We start from the raw sequence: 16,503 nt of genomic DNA on the forward strand, positions 1-16,503 counted from the left end.
CCTTATGGTCTTGACTTTGCCTCCAACGATAGGATAAAAACCTTGTTTTGCTCTAATAATCTTTGAAGCGTGAAGGAATGAATATTTAGTATGTTTTGCAAGTTCAAAGGAACTTACAATTTTTTGGTTGGAAAAATCAATTATATTATATTGCATATATTTTTATAGAAATAACATGCTAACTTTACCGTCATAATCACTATTAACCCAAGATCAAGCCTAGTGTGGTAGAGAAGTATTTGCTTTAGAGGTGGCAAAGGTTTGATCGATATTGGGACAATGGGAAAACTTGGTGGATATGTTAATTAGGACCAACTATTTTGGGCATTTGAAGATTAAGCGTTAATCATAGAAAAAAAGAAAATTATCTGTTAATCATGAGAGAAATTGCATCAGCATGATCTTTATCGGGCTCTTAAATTACGTCCAACTTTCTGATTTTTCTAAATTTGTAAAAAGCCAGAAGCTGTAATAAATTCAGGATTTTGGGGACTCTGGTGTACCGGTTGATTTGGAAAACGTGTGGTAGACTTGTCCAAGTTTGGCTAAGGTTGGTTTAAGATGAGTTTTGGATTAGAAGATTACTAGGACTGCCGTTGCAAGCTTATCTTGAAGAAATTAAGATAAGAAAATTCCTTGTTTGGAATTGAATACTTGGGTCATTCAACCGGACCAGTGGTTGTTATAACGAATCCATGGCTGGTGATACCTTTCTTTTCCCCCTTTCCATTTAAAGTGTGGAGAGTGCTTCGTGGCCTTAGGATAGCATTCATGACAAAATGTGACTAAGGTTGGATCATTCATTACAACCCCAAGCATCTGGCTCACAAGGAGTGTGCTCCAATATCCAGCCAAAATTCTACATCAAAAGACTTAAGCTGACCCCTCTAAACCAAAACCAGCGTCTTTCACATACCAGTCCAGACCCAAAACAAAAACAACAATATACGGCAGAAACAAAGACCAAACAAACTTTAGGAGATTCTCACAGCTATGAAGAAACACCTGAGCTTAACATATAGAGGGGGAGGGCCCTCGCATGCATAGCAACGCCAAAAGCGAAAGTAAAAACACGGAACAGAACAAACACTCCAGTTGCAGAGCTGCAGAGGCGCAGGGCATGGGGGCATACAGCGACTTATGATATGGGGACAACCAGCCAACCACCAACGAACAAAACTTTGAAAACGTGCAGCGTATCTATGCAGCAATCAATCATGTCCAAGTGCCCCATCATTTACCCAACTTTTCTCTTTTGCTTTCTCACCATCGCACCCAGACGGGCACCCACCCTCACGATCATCATAATAAAGTCGTACTTGATCAATGAACTAGGACATCAAAAGGACCGCATCCCTTCTCGTCCTCACAGCATGGGCCCTTCTCGTCAGGTGTGCCCCATCAAGAAGCACGCCTGCTTCGCCTGACCTTCACAGAGAGAGAGAGAGACCATCTTTACCTCAAAACTCCTAGCTGTCTCCTTTTTTCTTCCTTTAGGATGATTTACCTTGGACCATTCTCTGAAATAGAAATAGATGGAAGCGAGCGCTAGGAAAAACCAACTTTGTGATGATTACTGCTACGACTACTGAGATAGGAAGTATCAAAGATCCCCCCCCCCCCCCTTTTTTGTTTTTTTTGTTTTTACCAAGGATTGCTGCCCTCTAATGCTCTTACCTTGAGCCTTAGAGACCGCAGGTATTGAATTGCTTCATCCAGAACCATGGTCGCATCCTTCCGCCTTCCTCCAGGAAGAATGCTCCTGAGAATGCCCACTGTCTTCCTTATCTTCTCCCTCCTCAATCTCTTGGCCTCCACTGATTCACCTCCTCCATGGGCCCAGCCACTGCTTTCCTTGGAGATCGATGTCCGAGAGGTTCTTACTGAGCAATAAGACTCCGAATCACCTACATAGGGTGAACACATTGATTTGTAGGACTTGAAAGAATCTGTGGTGTCTGCTATGGGTTCCCCATTTTCATCTTCCTTGCTGTCATAGAGCTTCCTTCTTTTCAACTGACCAGTAGAACAAGAAACTTCGGCATCCCTCTTTTTCCTCGGTTGTCCAGTGATATTGCTAGGGGAATGGTCGGTGCTTGCTACTTCATCGTCTTCATCATCTGAGCATAGAAGAGCTTCGAGATCATCTGTGTTTTCGTGCATCTCACTCCCCTCATCAACGGACAACAATTTTCTTTCCTCCGAACTAGCCTGATCTGATGTATAGTTCACAGCTGGCACATTTTGACACACACCAGGACCTGTAGGCAAGGCTTCATCACAAGATCCTCGGTTTCCATATTCAACTGGCACAGGCGGTGACAGGGAATTAATGGAACTGATAAACATGTTTCTCTGGCTTCCCGACTGATCAAACACAATGAATTTCTTTTGCAAACTTGGTGCTGTCAATAATGGTGCCCCTAAATCGAGTTTTTTGAGTTGCAAACGGCAATCATAAGCAGCAGCTTGGGCCCTCTCCCAAAGATACACATTTGAAGAGTGAACAGATTGGTTATGGCAATAGTTCTGCCGTGATTGAAACTGCTCATTTAGAAGCTGAGATGTGTCAGCCACAAATCCAGGAACCACACAAGGTACCGTATTGAAACAAGAACAATAACCATCACCACTTGCAGGACAAGCACCAGCTTCAACTGACAGAGGACCAGGATGAGGCAGTAAGCTGCTATAACTCCTCACAGGAGGCGCCCACAGAGAACGCTCATACATCCCAGTATACTGGTCCTTTCCCATCAGATGCAAAATGTTGGGAGGAGGGCAAATGGTTCTCACCGACCGTGCACAAACAGCTGAAACAGACAGCAGAGGAGGGAAAACATCAGAAGCACCTACAAAAAGTACTTGAAAAGCAAAGATAAACATAAAAGAAAAGCACTAAAACATACCACTTTGAGAGAATGAATGATATTGGTTCAAAATTTTAGAACTCCAATACAGTTCAGCTTCTTAGAAAAATGTGGATTCCTTATTGCTTGTGTAGAAAGAAAAATAGAAAGCGCTGGACTGGTAGCTTGTCTACGTCACAGGTTTCAGCAAATGGCGGAAATACTCGGCCTTACATGAGAAGAAACAGACAAGTAAAAAAGAACACCACTGAGTTAGTTGATCACAAAAAAATTCAAATCCGATACCTCCCAAGATACATATACAAAAACTAAAATCTTAACGAAAAATCACATAACACTAACCTGGCAGTCCTGAAGTTGTTGAAAGCAAGCTATTACCCTAACAATGATGGTTGCACTCCCCTCAATCCCACTTTCATGTTTCAATGCTCGAAATCTAGTTTGACTGGCTGCTTGGCACACCATAACTTCTCCGCACTCAAATTCACCAAATATCCACCCGTGAAGCAACAAATCAGCTAAACAAACTGTGACCTAGGTAAACCACACCTCGGAGCAAGAAAATTGCAACCCGCAACAGCTGTCAAAGGTGGTAGAAAGGCAAAAAACAAAAGAAAAGGCTAACCCTTCAATAAGAAAGGGTGTTATCGGCAACAATAGTTAAGTGGGACAAGAATTCTTATCTCCAGAAGAAAGAACCAGGTCTCGACCAGCAGATGTTAAAAGCTAACTCAACAAGAAGCACAAGCACAGAATAGCTTGAGCCTCAGGGGAATAGTTCACTCAGCTGACTCGGAGGAAAAAACAAGGAGACAAAACAAGAAGTTTGGTAGCCATCAGCCATGAAACAGACAGACAACAAATCGGCAAAGACAGCAAACCTTACAGAATTACTTTACAGTATAGGTTCAAGGATATGACTTTCCGAGAAACATCCAAAGACAAGCAAAACCACCGCATACTGTTCTAGTTCATCAACTAGCACATAATGTTTCTTTACAAGCAGACTATCCACTCAGAGACTGCAGAATTCTATTTCTTGTTCACAGAAGAGCAAATGTCAAGGTAGAATGTGCAAGCAGAATATATCAGCCAGCAAAGTAAGTATTTCCTGCACAAGGACGACCAGAAATCAATTTTCAATAAAAGTGGAAGGAAAGAAGTAATAACAGTCAAGAAGAGAAACTGCTGCTAGAAAAAAAAAAACAATGGTTTAAAAGCGTTTAGTGATGCAAGCAAAGGAAACAAACATGGAAGTCAAAAAACACAAAATAGTACAGAAAAGGGTTGCCAAAGAGTGCAGCAGCATCATGAAACAAAAATGGAAGCAATATATGAGGGCTTTTTAGGTCTATATGAAGTGGGAAGCCAGAAACGAGTAGAAAATGATTTAAAATGTGAAACAGGAATTAGAACTCAAGAAGTGAAAACAGTCAAAATTGTTGTAGAATACGGTAGAACTATTACCTCTATGATTAACTACCTAAAGTTTGTCTCTAAGATATGCTCATAACAATCGAAAAATAAATTCTCATTGTATAAATATAGAATTGATTTATTGTATGTACACTATATATAAAGATGGAAATAGGTATGGAGAAATTAGTTTACACAAAAACATTACCCACTGATGAGATAATAAGAAATAAGTAGGGCATAGTGAATAAACTTTAGCATAAACAATATTTAGGATCTCCGCAAAGGAGTGCATAATACTTCAGAATCACGGAGGTCAACACAGATCAAAACCAGTCAAGCATGATGATAAATAGTGAATCACAACAAAACCTTGAGAACATGCATGAATTCCCACAAACAGGAAATCCACTTGATGAGACCTAGGGTTCACATCCCAATAATTGTAGGACGAAAGAAAAGAAAATAATGAGAGCTAAAACTACATCTTAAAGGAGACCAACAAATATTAATGATAGATCAACATTACCAAAATAAACAAGAAACCCTTTTCCTTAGGGCTAGAAGCCAAAGGTTGTGGATCTGACATCAAAATAATAGTTATTGCAAGAAGGAACACAGCACCAAGAAAAGAACAAAAGTGTGTGTGTGTGTGTGTGTGTGGTGGTGGTGGGGGGGGGGGGGGGAGGGGGTTGAAGCTTCTAGACCATCGGTCATTAAGCTCCATCAAACTTAAAACTTGTATCAGTAAAAAGCAAGAACATGTATCGAGTGCTTCTAGGAAATCAATTAATCGAGAAATGTATCAAGGAGATGATAATGGTGAAGGATACACCTAAATGAACCTAAACTCCTTAAAGAATTTGGGTGATAGAAATGTAAGAAAAGGTTAATATAATATGCACATGAATGGATGAACTAAATTTCAACCAACCAGCATTACCAAAACAACCAAACATGTGAGGAAACACCAAGTGAACGGAGCAAACAGATCAGAAGTATATGGCAGGCACTAAACAACAGAAAAAGGTCCATCAAACCTACAGCAGTAAGCAGTAAGCAGTAAGCAGTAAGCAGTAAGCAGTAAGCAGTAAGCAGTAAGCAGTAAGCAGTAAAGCAACTGAAACTGTGCATTGGAGTGAAATCAAAAGCGATAAAAACAGAACCTGGTTATAGAATAAGAAGAAACTTGAAACGAGCTAACTTTTTGATAGACTCAGAGAGCCAAAGCTAGGCATTACGAGAAAGGAACAAAGCAAACAGTTTGAGCAAGGAGAAAAGAAATAAGAGAAAGAAGAAACAAAAACCGCTGCACAAGGCAATCCTACGATTTGCACATCCATGTACATAGAACAGTCAAGAAAGAATGCAGAAATAAGGCTGCATGCATCGAGATCTTTCAATCCAACGGACCCCGAAATTTTCCAATTTTAAAACCCAGAAGGGATATCAGGCATGCAACAAGAATCATATAGGATGAAGAAATTTCTAAGCTCTTCCCCTCAAAGATGTACAAAGCAAAATCAAAATGGTATAAAACAAACATCAACAATACTGGAAGAGAACAGGGCGGCCTCAAGTGGAGAAACCTTATAAAAAAGTTCGAAACGTAAGCAATAGAATGAACAATTCCATAACACATCTTCACAGATAATCCATTGATAGACTACAACAACAATATGCGTCCAAAGATTGCAGATTTATAGAGAGAGAGAGATAGAGAGTACAAAAGTTTGAGCACGCTAAATCTTTGTTTGGGAAGCGGGGGGGTGGCGGTTGCCTAAGGGAGAAGGGGAAGCATAAGTTTGTCAAACTTAAAACGGCGTCTGATGGATCAGGCCTGGCGGATCCACAATATCAGACTCATAAAAGAAAACCGACGGCAGGAAGCAAAATAGGAACTTTTACAGGATAAGTTATACGAGAGAAACTGTCCTACGACACCAGTGGGAAACTTCACAAAACATAGTTTCCCCAACCTCTATCTACTATTTAAATTGAAGGAGAGAAAGCGACACAATAAAAAGAGGAAACGTAAAGAGTGAAGGAAAATCAGCCATGAAATGGCAAGATTGTTAAGAGTCAGGTAGGTCTACGAAGCAAAGAAGATAAATGTCGGACAAGTACTCTCAAAAAGGAGAAAAGGGGCCAATCAAAAGAAAGGTTAGGAAAGATAAACTCGAAAGCCCAACATTTTGCTGCGAACATAAACCAGCGTAAAACGCAAGAAATGTTCATGTGATAGGGGAAATTTTCCAGGAAAGAAAAAAGAAGGAAGAAACTTTATCGACAGCAAATTTTGCAAGCGGAAAGATTTCAAAAGAAAAAAACCTTGAAAAAGAAAGGACCCCTCACGGGATCAGGAGTGTAAATGTAGGAAAAATACACTAAGAAGGCGAAAAAAGAGAAAGAGGCTGGAGGGGAGGAGGAAGCGGGAGTTTTAAACAGAGAAAAAGGGGGAAAACTAAATAAAAAATAAGAAAGATAAGGCGTTTTCAAAGCAAGTTCGAGGAAAGGATTTGAAATACTAATACCTATTGCGGGGAAAAGAAAAAACTACTAAATGTTCAAGCACTAAGCAGGGAGGAAGCGAAATGGTGAAAATAATCACACAGACGAAAAATATTGGAGAAAATCGGTTGTAATACGTAGGTAACATCGATCGAGCGATTCCACAGGGGGGAGAAGAATGTGAAAAAGAAAGGCAAGCAATAAGTTTGAGAAAATTATATAAGCATTTCCTCGTTCAAGAGGAAACCGGACTATTCGGTAAAAAGGAGGAGAGAAAAAAACAATAAAAATCTCAAGCAAGAATAATGAAGAAAGCGAAGATCATATACTCGGTTAGTTACCGGTAAAAAAACAAGAAACGGGGGTTGGATCTCCTTACCAACTCAAAAGAGTAGTGGAGTTTGATATGAAGGTATTTACTCTCAATCAAGCTATGCGATGTGTGTGGGGAGAGGGAAGGAGGGAGGAATGGCCGTCCTGCATTTCTCTATTTGCAGTTGCAGGGGAGGGAACCAAAGGTAGAGCAGCTAGTCTCAAATGACGCTCCTACCCTCGGGTTGCTACTCACGTTACTTATGATAACACGGGACTGTTGCGGTGGCTGGGGGTGAAGTGGTTAGCTTTGGTTGACCTTGCGGTTAGAGGTCCACTAACCATGGTTACTCTGACACTACACTCGTGCCCTTGAATCTTTCTTGACTATTGGGATGTGGCAACCAGCACGAGAGGTAATCATTCACTAAATTTCGAAAATGCCCCCTCCCTCAGCAAAACTTGTTGATTAGCGACGACTTGTCTTGGAGCACGCCCTTTACCAAATGAAAATGAAGAGCCTGCTTTTCCCAGCACGCCTGGTTTTGGTGAAGTAAATTTTTTACCCTTTGACTTTGACGCCACCACCCGTCCTTTCTTTAATGGGTTTCTTTTTCAATAGCTTTTTTTTATAATTTGGTTTTTTCTTTGTAACATTAATTTATTGTTTTTTTTTTGTCTATGGGTGTGTGTAAACTCTCGTTTTTTCATGCTTATCATTGGAAGCTCTATTAAGTAAAAAACACATCCAAGATAAGAGTGCAAGATATGCATTGACTTGATCGGTGACGTGCGATGATAGCGTCACACACGATGGCAATAATATCAGTGCTAGTGCATCATTGTGTGGCGATACAAACGTGAAACGTTGTTTAGTTAAGTAATGTCAGTGGATCAAAGGATGTTGCCTTTGGAGATTTAGTTAAGAATCTCTCGATTTGCAAGAGTTTTTCACACGTAGCGGTTGAACGCATGGTAGTGAGTGTGGGTTAGGGCTAATTTCCTTAAGAATCACCTTAGGTGGTTCCAACCGAGTATGGTGACTCGGGGCTAGGCGAGTGAATGCTTAGACATTGGTGAATGAGTCAGGATGGTGTTCTTCGCTATGAAGTTCAATCATCGACTGGTCTTCAAATTGGGAGTCGAAAGACCTTGTCTCTTTGGTGACGAAGTTTTGCAGTGTTGTAAGCATGAAGTCGCGATACACTTCATGGCATGTGAGGCTAAGGCATCCGTGCGTTGTTGGCTTGGGTGACTGTAATTAAGGAAAGGTGGCTCGCAAAGACACTTAAGGGTTTGGCATGCATCAGTAAAGGCTTTGAGGATGCGCCATGCTCCTCGTGACCCAGGTTGGATATTGGTTAAGTTAGTAGTGTCGTATAGGTACATTTTGGTTGATGACAACATACACTTGCCAGTGTGAGCGGCGAGATACATTTGATCATTTGGGTTGAAGGTGTTAGCCAGTATGGGATGGTTATGCAAGTAAGTGGCTATCGGATGCGCGACAACCATGTCAGAAGGATCTCTTAAAAGAAAGAAAAGTTCGCTAAGTTGAAGTTCCGTTATATAAGAAGATTACGTGTGAAAACATGTGTTGTGAGGCTGACTAGGCCGCACGGGCGTTCTATGGCTTAAAAGGTACAAAAGTTGGCCTTGAAATTTTAGCCCATGACAACTGATATCAAAGCAAATTTGGCAGCAATGTCACGTTGGGTGATGAGTTGTTTTGAGCAGGAGCATATGAGTGCCTAAGTGGTGGATGTGTTAGAGAGCCTTTGACCAAGTTTCTCTTCACGTTGTCAAGGCATGTTCGAAGCATCGAAGCTGAAGTGTGATGCTTCATGGTGGAGTTAGCATGAAGGTTGGTTTGCTGAAAGTGAGTTTGGCTATGTAGAAGGTCATCTATGTAGTTAGCTCAAGATAGTAATGTGCAGTTCCTTTGTGGGCATAAAAGATGATTGTTTTCCTTCATGCCTCGAAAGCTTTGTGAGGCACAATGGCATACGAAAGATGCGTTTAAAGATGATGGATCCTTTGGGTCACGACAACACTAAAGAGGGCAGTGTTTGCTTGTTACAAGCTCGTTAACCACCAAGGAAATGCCTTAAGAATCAGGTCTTGTGCACGACAAAAGGTTGCTATGGAATGTGGTGGACCATTGTTGGAGTTGTCAGAGACACGCCAAGGTATGAGACTTAGTGTGTTCAAAAGTTGTGATGACTACGAGTTGAAACCAAAAGTGTAGGCACGCCTTTGGGTTCAAGGGTGCCTTGGGTGTTGAGGGCAGCGCGAGGAGTAGCTCGGTTGTCTCTTGTGGTTGAGGACAGCGCAAGGAGGATTGTCTCGACTGTCACTCTGTGTTGGGGGCAGCGTGAGGAGAAGCTTGATTGTCGCTCATGGTTTAGGGTAGCGCAAAAAGGATTGCCACAACTATTGCTCTGAGTTGAGAGAAATGCGAGGATTGTCTCGGTTGTAGCTCGTGTGTGTCAGCATACTCTCCATGAACCACGATCGAGGAGATAGGTGGTGTGCAGTCGAGTATGGTCGAAGTGATGGAACTTGAAGTGACCGAGCCAACGAATGGGCAATGAGGGATTACAAGGGATTCAAGTGAGGAGAACCCCTAGAATGGGCTTCATCTTGTTTTGGCAGTCTGTGCATGAGCCGCATGGTCGAGTGGCGAAGTCGAGGCGAAGGGGGCGCCCGAGTAGGTAAAGTGGTAGTGTGCAAAGAGAGCACACTTACGAAGTGAGCTGAGACGGTAAGAAGCCATGCAAGCATGGGAGACCCGTTTGAGAATTGGGACTACGTTGGGGTCCCATCATTGCGAGAAAAGAAAATGAAACGAATGGGATAAAGGAGCACAACATCCAAATGGGTTGCGTTGTCAAAGGGAACTCCTTGATCATTAGCAAAGAGATCGTCAAGGATGAAGATTTCTTGAGTGGGGGTGGGTATTGCACACGAAGTATCGGAGAGCCTTGCAACGTGCCATTGGTATGGGACTTGGTGTGGTGCATGGTGCGGAAGAGGTGTGTGTATACCACAGAGGGTGTCCTGTGCCTGGGTTCGGCACTAGGACTGTGCAAGGGGGCGTGGCATGTGCGCAAGCGTGGTACAGTGTAGGTGCGGCAGCAGATGCATGGATGTGCAGTCAAATTATCCTTATTTGAGTGAGAAGGCACCCCAGCCATGTGCATACAGATGATAAGTTTGTCGTGCAGGCGAGGATAACCTACTTGAGTATGAGACTGCACTGAGGTCTCACAAGTAGAGAATGCTCGATGGTGATAAAGCAGAAGACCGTTGCCTAAGTGATCAGAGGCGCATTAAGGAATGAGACTTGGCGTGTTAAAGGTTGCAGTGATGGTGAATGAAAACTAGAACAAGTTAAGTAGGGTAAAGAAAAAGAGTAAACCAAAGATAAGCACAAAGATAAATTGGCATATTAGTGAAAGTTGTGTTCTTACCTATATCGACATTGTCAAGGACGACAATGGTTTGGGTGAGAGAGAATGTCTTGGGCAGATCCTTCAAAATGGGGCATGTGCAGTGCAGAGCTCTACTGAGTGGAAAACGCATCGAGGGTAGGAACGCGTGGTATGCATTGGCCTGATCGGTGACGCGCGATGATAGCACCACATACAATAAGCAATGATATCAACACTAGTGCATCATTGTATGGTGACACAAACGTGGAGCGTTGTTTGGTTAAGCAATGCCAACGGTTCGAAGGATGTTGTCTTTGGGGATTTGGTTAAGGACCTTTCAGCTTGCAAGAGTTTCCCACGCGTAGCGGTTGGATGCACGGGGGGTGTGTGCGTTAGGCTAATTCTCTCAAAAATCACCTTAGGTGGTTCCAACCAAGTATGGTGACTTGGGGCTAGGTAAGTGAATGCCTAGGCGCTAGCGAATGAGTCTGGGTGGTGCTCTTCGCTATGGTATTCAATCATCAACTGGTCTTCGGATTTGGGGTCGAAAGACCTTATCTCTTTGGTGGTGAGGTTTTGCGGTGTTGTGCGCATAGAGTCATGATATGATTCATGGCATGCGAAGCTAAGGCATCCATGTGTTGTTGGCTTGGGTGACTGAAATTAAGAAAATGTGGCTTGCAAAGACACTTGAGGGTTTGGCATACATCGGTAAAGGCTTTGGGGATGCGCCATGCTCCTCATGAGCCGTGTTAGATATTGGTTAAGTCGATAGTGTCGTATAGGTACATTTTAGCCGATGACAGTATACACTTGCCTGTGTGAGCAGTGAGATACATTTGGTCATTTGGGTTGAAGGTGCTAGCCGTTATGGGACAGTTATTCACGTAAGTGGCTATCAGATACACAACAAGCATGTAAGAAGGATCTCTTAAAAGAAAGGAAAGTTCGCTAAGTTGAAGTTTGGTTGTGTAAGAAGATTACGTGTGAAAAACATATGTTGTGAGGCTGACTAGTCCGCAAGGCTTAGTGCCGCATGGGCATTCTTTGGCTTAAAAGGCGCAAAAGTTGGCCTTGGAATTTTAGCCTGTGACACTCAGGTCAATGTAGGGCATTCTGCTTGACCGTTAGCACTCGTCGTCCCTCCAAACCCCACCCACCGCTGCACGAGCTTTTGATCATTAGGTGATGAGACGATGAAGCATGTTGAACCTACTGGTGGTGGTGCCCGAGTTTTTGCCTTGTAGTAATTAATTAAAACCTAATCTTCTCCCCACCTGGGGAAAACAACAAAGTGAAGGATATTAATAGCCACTCTATAGAAAAAGGAGAGGTTGCATGCATTCAACATCATATTTATCATGTCCACCAGTTTTAGAAAATAAAGGCACCCAAGTGGGTATATTTTATTGTTGGAGGATTGCACATGTTAGAGCACAAGAACAATTAACTTCACAATTAAATGCCTTTCACATTGTGGTGGATTGCCCCTCTTCATGTGGTTTCCCCGTTTTCCTTGAGGGGAATGTTCCACTTGATGCATGCATGGTTAGTGATGGCAATGGACTTGGGGAAAACGGGTTCTGCTCCATCTCTTTCCGTTTGGATTGGGGATGGAAGACATGAAAAGGGGATAGAAGTGGAGATGAAGGTTAAAATCAAAACTCGTGTGGAAGACAGGGAGAAATGGGGCCCGTCCCACCTCGTGAAATTACACTTTTCTCTGCCCCACCCGCCTCATCCCCAATCCCCATTAGTAAAATAACTAAAATGCTTTTAGGGATGACAGTGGACCAAAGAGAAACGGGGGTCCGTCCCACCTCGTCCTGTTTGGACTGGGGATGGAGGTTAAAATCAAAACCCGTGCGAAGATAAAGGCAAGGATGGAGGGCAGAATTTTGAGATGGACAGGGGTGGAGACCTTGTCCCCTACCTCTGCCTCAGTCCATTGCCATCTCTATGCATGGTTGGAATATAAATAGAGGAATACCAACTAATGTTTAAAAGGACCTCAGTAGCAAAAGTAGCGCATACTTTAAAATTACCTGTAAAAGAGGTTGTAGTGGTTATTAGGCTCACCTTTATTAATTAAGAAAATTAAACATTGTCATGGACCGAAAGTGAACACTTTCGTGACATGCACCAGTGCTCCCCAACACTGAAGGCTAGTCTCTCAAGTGCATCACAAATGCATGTAAGCAATCATTCAAAGGGCGTGCATGTATAGTAACACAATGCACACATAAAATCACATAAAGATAGAGCAAGAAGACAAAAAAACAATATCTTCTTATAGCAAAAAAAGTATGTACAAAGGGTTTTGTATCACTTAATACACAAAGAATCTTAAGGCAAAGCACATCACAACACTTAGAGAGGACAAACATGTATTACATCCACAAAGTGAAAAAAACTTAGTGGTATGTAACATGCTCTCCCACCTAAGTTGGAACTATCCTCAACATCAATCGGGCATTCTACTCTTCTACAAGTTGGTGATGCTTTCTACCATGTTGGTTTACTCTCTTATAGTCATTTTCACTGCATCAAATACTATTTTATTTTTTTTTATATAGTTGTTGGAGTGGTTGATGATCACTTCTGGTTCACTGCTCGTTGTGTTGGTTGCTGAAGGTGTGTGTTATGAAATGGGAGAACATTAAGGTATGCTTCATTATATATGGATCATTATAATCTTCAAGGAATGACTTCAATTTGGATACATGAAAGACTGGATGCACCTAAAAATTTGTTGATAAGTCAAACTTGTACGCCAAGTTTTCAAAATGCCTTATGATGATGAAGGGGCCAACATATTTGTAAATGAGGCATTGTCTCCAACATGAAACTTTGTTGGCCAACATTTTTTGTCCGCCCATTTCTTCATGCGCTTCGTCGCTTGTTCAGATACGCCTTTAACAATTCTATCTGATCTTGCTAGTTCCTAACAAAAAGGTATGAAGACAACATACTTCTTCATGCACTGACAATGCTCTCTAAAATTTCTCAATGCTTGACCACATGCCACACAAATAACTTCTCTGTGTCAACAATTGAGAAAGTGGTGGGGAAAGGTATGAAGACAACATACTTCGAAAACATGTCCACAACCACAAGAATTAAGTTGCACCCCTTACAGTAGGCAAGTTGACAATGAAGTTCATGGTGACACACTCTCACAGACGGCTCGACATGGATAATGGCTCCAACAATCTCGTCGACCTCTGGTTCACGACCTTGCCTCATTGATAAATCAAGCAAGTGTGTATGTATTCATCAATATCATCACACATCTATGACCAGTAGTATGCACGCTCCAATAACACAAATGTTCTTTGTTGCTCTAGGTGACTAACTCAATGTGTGTCGTGGCATTTTTGCATCAAGCGCCTCCATAAAGTACACCACTATGAGATGTTCAAACGGTCCCTAGTAGTGCATAACATTTTCCCTTTCTTCACTAAAGTGATAGGGTGTTGAGCCATCAAATCATTCATCAATCCTTCTTAAACTCATTCGAGAAGATCACTCGTCAGTTGGCTAGTGTTGCCTTCTCCTTTCTTTCAGCGGTGAAAGTTTCACCTTTCAACTCAATACCGCGGTCCAAAAATAATTTTTTTGAAAAGATTGATTTTTTTCAAAAATTGATTTCTACCAAAAAATGTTTTTTGGGGACATCCAACTCCTCAAAGACCAATACAAAATCAGTCTTAACATTGTTAAAACTGATATAGATATATACATACTCTGAGTTGGGATTTTCACAACATGCATATGCATACTGGTTCTATGCACAGACACATGGGCTAAAGTATCCCTACCTCAAAAGTCTCACAGGTGTGTTGTTTTGGTGGCTGGATTAAGTTGTTGGTCCTCCTTCTATCAGCCACACCACCTCTTCTAATAGAGGTCTCTACATGTGAGGGAGGTAGAAGAGACAAGAGAGAGGGAGTAGGTCGAATTTGGGAGAGAGTATAGAGAGAGAGAACGAGAGAATAAGAGGAAGAAATAAGGGGGCGTGAATGGAGTCCCCTTTTATAGAGGGTTTGGGATTTCTAAATCCCAAATGGCAAGTTCCTAATCCCCTTCAATCTCCCAATTTTCCATAACTAAGTTTCTTTTTTTGACATCCTCAAAAAATCCTAGGCTTAATTGACTTTGTAAAGCATTTAGAAATTTTTTTTAAATATCTAGTCATGGTCCTATTTAGAATTTAGGAAAGTCTTTGATCCTTTTTTACTTGCTTCAAAGTAGAAGCTCCCGTCAACAAAGTGGGGCCCACTGGAGGGACGTTTTACCCTAGGGATCCTCCTTACTAATTTAATTAAATCAAAAAATTTATTGTTGTCCATTGCTAATTAGACTAGATTTTAAATTAGAAAACTTTTTGTTTCAAGTAGAAGTTTCTAAGAATTTTTAGAAATGTCAAAGTTTAGGAATTGCCAAGTAGGATGGGCCCACATAAGGTGACGTCCCACCCTCTTGGAATCCTACTTGCAATTAAATCCAATTAAGTTTTAATTTTTATTCTATTTAATTTCCTATTTAAATTATAATGAATTTCTATATTGGATTGTAAATCCAATTTAGATCCAAATTAACTTAGGCATATCCACATCCAATCTAAATCCAAATTCAAATCCCATATCTAAGTTCACATTAATTTATATTCAAATTAACTTAAATTCTAAATACAAATTCACATTTAATTAAATTCAAATTCATTTAAGACTCAAATTAACATGTAATTCAAATTTGAATTGACACTCATATTAAATTCTAATTCTACCAAAATAAAGCTTAAAATTTATCATTTAATTATTTAATAATGTGAAAAAATTATGGATATTACATTGACATGGTCGTGAATTGACCCAGTTGGGTTCAATAACATCAACTTGTTACAAGCCATTCTTTTCTCATTCTTTGGCAAGATGTGGTTGCATAATTCTCACTTCAAATCATCTCACAAATCGATTGTAACGAGACCACGCCCTACATCACCTAGATGATGACTCTACCACATCATCTATAAGGTACATTGTTGCGGTGTGCAATTTGTCTGTATTTTTTCCCGGCTCCAACAACATTGAGGTATTGGTCCATCAGGTAAATAACGTTCTCTAAGTCCTTCAAATTGCAAATACCCTTGTACTTCGCAAGTTCAACAACTTGATATGCGACCTATCCCCATGTGCCATCCTCCAATTGAGACAATTCTCAATTGTCTCTCTAGCTGGTCATTCTTTCTGCAGACCTTGAACATTTTTTCGACCATAATACTAAATCTTTTTAGCAGATCATCAAATTTGGTGGTAAGAGTGTCTACAAAGTCTTTCGCTTCTTCTAGTGTAGACTTGATCTCTTGATCAATCATCAAAAAAGTATTGTTTGCATCGTGAACCAATAACTCCCCGAAGCAGTCTCTTTCTGTTTATGATTGCGAGTTTTCTTGAAAGGTGGTTCAGTCATCTTGGAAGACATGATCAAAGATTGTTGTCTGCTCACTCGACACTGGCTGTTGAGTCTTTTTTCCTTCTTTGATAAGACTCTTATATTACTTTGTCATGGGTTGAACGCGAAGGCACTTGTGCTCCCCAACACCCAAGGTGGGCCTCTCCAATTTGCGCAAGCAGTCATCCGAAGAGCACGTGGATAAAGTAAAAAAAACACGCATAAGTACAATCACATAAAAAGAGAAAGGAACTTTTTATAGCAAAAGAAAACGTATAAAAAGGCTCCATATCACTTAGATTGAAGAGATATTAAATCAAATAAAGAAGGTGAAAATTTTTATAGTGCCTTTTGAAAAACTTGATCGTGGTGAGGTCCATTGACACATATACCAATAGTAAGAGAGAGCACTTTCTCAATTACATGTGTACATCATCCCGTGGTGAAGTTTGTGGACCTTCACGACTCCAATCAATCAATTGAATTATTGAAATAGGGACTCGCCG

General features: G+C 41.1%; 1 protein-coding gene across 1 annotated transcript; it reads right to left on the reverse strand.

Moving 5' to 3' along the window:
- Positions 1–782: 782 nt before the first annotated feature.
- On the reverse strand, positions 783–3,981 carry SAC51 (transcription factor SAC51). Its single transcript, XM_089992793.1, has 3 exons — positions 3,213–3,981; positions 2,910–3,078; positions 783–2,813 (listed from the first exon to the last, which is right to left on the reverse strand). The coding sequence occupies exon 3, from the start codon at positions 2,755–2,757 to the stop codon at positions 1,645–1,647; it is 1,113 nt and encodes a 370-aa protein (XP_089848919.1). The 5' UTR covers positions 2,758–2,813; positions 2,910–3,078; positions 3,213–3,981; the 3' UTR covers positions 783–1,644.
- Between the last annotated feature and the right edge of the window lie 12,522 nt (positions 3,982–16,503).

The sequence above is a fragment of the Nuphar pumila genome, chromosome 17, assembly GCF_984573655.1.
Source record: "Nuphar pumila chromosome 17, dmNupPumi1.hap1.1, whole genome shotgun sequence".
Lineage (NCBI taxonomy): Eukaryota > Viridiplantae > Streptophyta > Magnoliopsida > Nymphaeales > Nymphaeaceae > Nuphar > Nuphar pumila.